The sequence below is a fragment of the Gavialis gangeticus genome, unplaced genomic scaffold, assembly GCF_001723915.1.
Source record: "Gavialis gangeticus isolate Ggan-Ray unplaced genomic scaffold, GavGan_comp1, whole genome shotgun sequence".
Classification (NCBI taxonomy): Eukaryota; Metazoa; Chordata; order Crocodylia; family Gavialidae; genus Gavialis; species Gavialis gangeticus.
In genome coordinates this window covers 3,383,638-3,390,182 of record NW_017729026.1, presented here as the reverse complement: position 1 = coordinate 3,390,182, position 6,545 = coordinate 3,383,638, and the positions used below count along the sequence as shown (strand labels likewise).

General features: G+C 42.0%; 1 protein-coding gene across 2 annotated transcripts in view; it reads left to right on the top strand.

Moving 5' to 3' along the window:
• ENPP3 (ectonucleotide pyrophosphatase/phosphodiesterase 3) overlaps positions 1 to 6,545 on the top strand; it is a 74,410-nt gene that overhangs the window by 5,191 nt on the left and 62,674 nt on the right. For both annotated transcript variants that reach the window (XM_019520267.1, XM_019520266.1), the window contains exons 2-3: positions 817 to 895; positions 4,038 to 4,160. In XM_019520267.1, the coding sequence (XP_019375812.1) occupies positions 817 to 895; positions 4,038 to 4,160 (202 nt within the window). The remainder of the gene's footprint in view (positions 1 to 816; positions 896 to 4,037; positions 4,161 to 6,545) is intronic.

The following is a 6,545-nucleotide window of genomic DNA, read 5'->3' as shown; positions in this document are numbered from 1 at the left end:
GGGGGGGGGGCGGTGTTGTATGCGGTACCTGAGCTGTATGTGGTGCCTGCACTGGACTGGTCCTGCATGCTAGCTCTGGCATGCAGTGATGGTCTGTGGGCCCAATCCAGCCCTGGAGACAGCTCACAGGACCAGTCTGGCACCAGTGCTGCATGTAGTACACGCCAGGCTCTGGCTTCTCATAGCACATGCAGCGTACAGAATTGGGCCTACAGCATAATGTTTGCTGCATGTGGGGGTGGTCCAAGACCTACAGGCCAGGTCTTAGGGTGCCATGGGTTGAATCTTTTGAAATTCCTAGTTTAAATAAAATGTGTTGAAAATGTAATGTACAACAAGGCCCTGTATGTCTTTTTCTTGAAACCTAGATTAAAATATTTGGGTGTGTGTAAAATACACCCTTTACAAATTGTACAGGGTGGCCAGCATGGGTTATACTTTTCAGGATTAAGTATAACCATTTCAACCCTGGTATACATAACCTGGTTTACTGACAATTGTCCCTTTCATTGGTATAAGGAAACATTTTCCTTCCTTCTTTTTTTGCAAGTGAACATATTCCTGCTTGCCACATAAAATTGGTCATGGCTAAAAGGAAAATATTTGGGTGACAACTTCTCGTTAAAATATAGGCAGCTCATCAGATTTTATTTTTGTCTTTCTTTCAAATCTGTTCTTCCTTTCATATCACTCAGCTCAAGATGTCCCTTCTGTCCAAATAAGTTACTTCCCATTATACATACAATTGATGTATAGTTATATATATTATAAAGATAATGACATGTTTCACAGCATGTGGATTTTTTTTTGTGACAGGTTCTCTTGGTTTCTTTGGTGGTTATATCACTTGGACTAGGTTTGGGACTAGGACTTAAACGTGAAGCTCAGGTGCAAGGTATGTCTACTAGCAGCCATTTTGGCTTTGATCCAGCAGTACACTAAAGCAGAGGACGTTTCATAATTTAAAAAATAATTTTAAGTGCTTATTAGTTGTGGAAATAATATTCTAGGCTTTTAAAATGTGCAAAATAAAGATAAGACACCTAAAGTTGGTGGGCGCTTTTGAAAAATTATTCCTTAATTGTTGTGTGCGAATTATTTTCCTTCTGTAAAGTATAATACTTGTTTCACAAAGGGGTTGGGAATCTTACTTTAATAATGCTTCTAGGTGAGTTGTGCTAGAAGTTATTTAAGAGCATTACTACACAGATATACTTTGTATAGGAGCCTCTTAAAACGCAGTTATTTAATAGATGGAATTTCATTCAATTGGTTCATACCAGACCTGTTTGAAGATTTTCTGTCAAAAATACAGTTTTGGCAAAATTGTAAAAAATCATTTAAAATGTTTGACATTGCTAGACAAATTTAAAAAATATATTTGATTTCAGGTAAGGTCAACCCCTTTTTGCTCTCACCAAAAAATTCCGTTTGGTGAACCAAACTTAAACCTTTCCTTTTGGGTAAGATTAATGTTGATCTGTGTTCATTTGAATTTCTGTAGCACCTGCTCCTACTACTTTCTATTTTCTGAACTACATAGCTGGACTAAATATTCCACCATGCAGCATGACTCCCATCATGACTGATTTATATAATCTTGTTTGGGAATTCAGTTTATAGTGGAGAACGGAGTATAAAGTTTTATGTAACAGCTTCCAGCTGTTTTCCTGAACATCCTGTTCTTTAAAGAGTTGACTTTTCATCCTTATTCAGTTTTAAAATAACTATTGAAACATCAACATTTTCCATGTGGTGGAAATTCTCATTTTTGATCAGCTGTAGTTAAGTGTTTACTGGAGTAAGGCTAATGAAGATGTTTTAGTACAACTCTGTTTTCTGGTAATTGATGATGTTTCAAATTTTGGTTGTTTCACATTTGAGCAAAACCAAAACTCTTAGAATTTTTTAGCAGGATTTTTTTAATAACTTGTTTATTAAAAGAAGTGAACTTCTCAATGTATTCTTTCTCTTCAAGTTACAAGTATTCAGAGAGACTTAAGCCAAGAAAGCCTTTCACACGTAAAAAAATCATTTAAACAAAAAGCACAAGTTTCAAGCTGCAAAGAAAGCACATTTCAGTGAAAAATGTTCTCACCATCATTAGTGCAATGTCGGCAACTGATACTTGCATTTAGAGCAGATCTTGTTTGCACACCTTCAAGACAATAATCACATGGGTTTTTCAAACAATTAATGCACCTGTAGTAAAATGTTAAATTTGTTTTGGTTTTTTTCCCCATTTACAATCTTTCTTGTTTCTTTCCTACTTCTATTCTTCTTCCTTCTTCCTTCTTGATCATTGTAATCTTTGTAATGGTTGACAATAAACAGTAGTTACTTTGGATGACCTTTGCCAAATATTGCAATGTATTGCCACATAATGCTTACTGATATTTGGAGTCTGATTCTTCACTGTTTTCACTTGTGGATTCAATTACAGCTGTGTAAAATGTTACCAGATCAGAAATATCAGCATTTGACATCCACTTTGTGCTAGTGTATTTGAAAACGCAAGATGCAGGACGATTGTGAATCGTGCCCTTTACTCTTACTAATTTAATTGCAGCTATTTGCTTATAAAAGATGAAGTGACACACTATTGTGTGGGTTGCTGTACAGAGTTGTTGGGATATTCAATCTTGTGATAATGGTTTTGAAGCTGCTAGATAAATTTAAGTATTCAAGGACTTATTTCATGATTGCTTCCATGCAATGGTCGCTTTAAGCACTCCGCTTCGGTCCCACCCCCACTTCTGGCACAGCGTGGTCCGCTGGTAAGTGTTCCAAAGTAAATGTCCAGGTGGGAGTGGGCAGGGTTTGGCCACCACCCTTCTCCATGCTAACCACTGCCCAGAGCAGCACAGTGGCGTGCTGTGGGGCTGTGTGACATTGCCACAGTATGGCCACAGTGAACCACTGAATGTTGGAGAATTTGGTTCTACCTGACACTTGCTTATCCATAACCATCTGATCTCTGAAGAGTTTTATAGGCATTTGTGGCCAATCATTCATTCCGTTGCATGACTTTTTCTATTACCCAACTTTAGGTAATGGGGAACAGATTTGTGTGAACCCCTTGTGTGCTATGGAGATGCCAGTAGTGGGTTCCTTGCATGCGAGCCCTGAGGTGCATAGGTGTGTTCAGTGCTCAGTGGGTGAAGCAAATGGGCTATGAGACAGAGCAGGGCTTCCCGAGTCTGGCTGTGGTGCTGGTGAGAGTCAAGGTTGGGGGTTTATAGTATAGATCAATGACAGCTTTTGGTTTTAGGGAGATATTGGTGCCACCTATAATGGTCAGCCTAGAATTTGGTGTAGTTGTGATTGCACATTCTCTGCTGTGTGCTGTTTGCCTCTTCTTCTACCTCGGAATCTCTTCACCGCAGTCTTACTCCATACCTGTCCCTCTTACCCTCTTTTCTGCTGTACTGACCCCCTTGCTTCCCTTTCCGACAATTCCCTTTTTTCAGTTTTCTTAACATTTAGCTCCTCATAACTAAGCTATTCCCCCACAAATAATGTCATTGGCATTGTCCACAATGTTTGGATCTCTTTCCTGACCCTGTGTCATTTAAAATAGTGAGGTCTGTGCACATAAAACTTACGTGTTATGAACACAAACTTGTGTGCACATATGCCTGCTTAAATACATTTATAATTAAAATATCCTTTTCTGTCAAGATTAAACTTACAAGAGCTCAAGCATGAGTCTAAATAGTGCATTTTTTCCTCATAACACCACTCATCATAACATTCATCTTTATTTTGATTTGTGCCCTATTTTTGTTTCTAATCAAGTATGATTATTCAGCTATATAATAAAGCATGGTGTGGTTGTCATCTAATTTGATGCAAATGGGTTCACATTTTGCTAAAATGTATTGATAACTCATTCAGTAAACAGTTTTTGAAAATGATTCAGAACATTGTCCTCCGGACCCCTTGGCTGTGTTCCATTTCCTGTGCAAGTTGTATTCTAAAGAATGGATATACCTGCTACCTGTAGAGCTGAAAGATGCCTTATGTTTCCTTTTCAGTCAGCTGCAGAAGCAGATGTGATGAAACATTTAACAAAGATCTGGTGGGTTGCCAGTGTGATAGTGGCTGTAAAGAACGTCAAAATTGCTGCTGGGATTATGAGGCTATTTGCTTGGAACCAGGTATGTCACCTCAAAAGTTATAAGTCAGTCTAGCCTTTGTATTTTTCCTTTGAGCGTAGAACATAGTATGTATAGTCTGTTATTTACTTTGTAACAAGTACTCCCCACACCCAATCTGCCTCCAGACTTGTTTCAATCTTATCCTGGCATGTGATAAATTGGGCTGCTGACAGGCATTCATTTGAAGGCACAGTAGGATCTGATCCACAGTTACAACATCTGTGCCTCTTGCCATGGTACACCTGCATAGCAGAAAGCATGATTGTGTGTTCAGGAGTCAGATCTAAATCGTGACGTACTTGTCAATTCAGGGGGATCATGAACCTGGACTTTCCCTGCACTGGCAATGTGTCCAATAATCAGCTGATTGACGGCTCGCTCTGGGAACTCACAGAGCTGATTTGAGCCCTTGTGTAGTTCCCAGAGCCAGCCAACAATCAGTTAATTGGGGCCACCCGAGGGTACAAGCCCCAGAGTGGGCCCAATCAGCCAAACTTGTGACAATCAGCTGATCAGGACTGGTCTGGGGATCAGCTTCTGGAGAGGTCCCAACCGGCTGATAGCAGGATCAGGTCTGCACTGGGGTTCCAGGCCAATATGGTTCCAATTTGCCATCAGCTGGCAAGCACAGCACCAGGATTCAAGCCCTGGTGTGGCCTCTGACAGACAAAAAAACTGTGCAGTCCATCTTGCCACATGTTTAATTTAAGGCAGGATGGAAACCAGTCATAGAGTTATTACATATTTTGTGTAATAACTTTGTGGCTGGTTCTCTCTTTTATTGCACTTTTAATCTTCTGAACATATAGCCAGTTTACACTTTAAGAAATGATTAACTGGTTCATTGTGTCTTAAGCATACTATCTGCCTGGGCCCTTGGGGACCATTGATATGCAATGCTATTTGTAATTGAATGTAATGTAACATAAAATCTATAAGGTCCCTCCTGAAGGATTTTCACGTTTTGTGTTATGGAGGTATGTTCTTTTTAATCAAGAATATGTTTAGTGAAAACTTCAGTGTAAAATGCTCAGAAAAATCCACTGCAAATGCACATAAAATCAAGCAAGCTATTTTACAGGTAACTGAAGCACTTCCATCCGTTTGTCCAGATAAGGCACAGGTAGGAGCACAGCTGCTCTTTATGCCAGGGTAGAGAACGATGAAGAACCTATTTTGCTCTCGCACTAGTGAAGTTACTGGGTAGTTCTGGTATGCTGTGTTCTTAAGATGGTGCAGCACACAGTGTTTATATGGGTGTGGGTAATGGGAACAGTGGGCTTTGGAAGTCCCTGTCTATTTCTGCATTTTATCCAGCATTTTCTGAATGTACCTTTCCCTGACATTTACTGTGTATGAAGGTAGGGTAGATGTGCACCTTTATAGACTAACCAAATAAGATATAACTATGTATTCTATTTATTTGAATGCAAAATGACCCTGCACGTAAGATGATGCCCCAATAATTCCACACCCAGAAAATTTATAAATTTATTATAATTTTCCATCTATGGAATTTTCTTATTGGAGGGTCATCTTAAATTCACCCTCCTCCTCAGCCACTACTGTAAGTGGGGGGAGAGGTGATGATGGGGCAGTAATGGGGCAGGTAGTGGGAGACAGACAGTGGGGGAGGCAGTAGGGAAGCATGTGCTAGGGAAGATGGGAGTAGTAATGGGGCAGGCCGTGGCAGGGAGCAACAGTGTGGATGCAGTGGTGCAGACAGTGAGAGAGGCAGGCAGCCTGCTACCTGCTGCCTGTCCCCTCCCCCCCTCCCCACTTACTTCATGTTGTGCCTGCCTCCCCCACCCCCAATAGCCTCAGGTTGTCACAATTCTCCCTTCCCCTGTTCCCCCTTCTCCTTTCTCCATGCTGCTTCTGCCACCCACAGTCTTTGCCTGTCTTCCTTCCATCTCCCCCCCCCCAAATTCTGTCCCTTCACTTGCTCCTCAATGCCCCACACCCCTTACCTTTGCTCTGCACCAGTAGGTTCAGTTCTTGCAGCAGCCCAGGACATGGAGCATGGTTCCAGCCTGGCCCCACAGCAGTGGCACAGAGCTGGCACTGCTGTTCCAGCCCAGCCCTGTAGCAGCAGCACCATGCTCCATGTACTGGGCTGGAGCATGGATGGAGCCTACCAAGGGTGGAACAAAGGTAAGAAGGGGAGGGAGAGGGAGAAGCAGCATGGAGTGGGGCAGAAACTGGGCTGGGGGCTACCACGGAGAAGTGGCAGGGTGTGCAGGGGCCGTGGGGGCAGGGGTCAGGTGGCAGCTGTGGCTTTGGCTCCAGGTTGGGGCCAGAGCTGCAGCTGCCTGTCCCTACCAACTGCCTCTATTATTAGGCAAGGAGATTTCTCCCCTCTATTAAATGGGGGGGGGGGGGGGG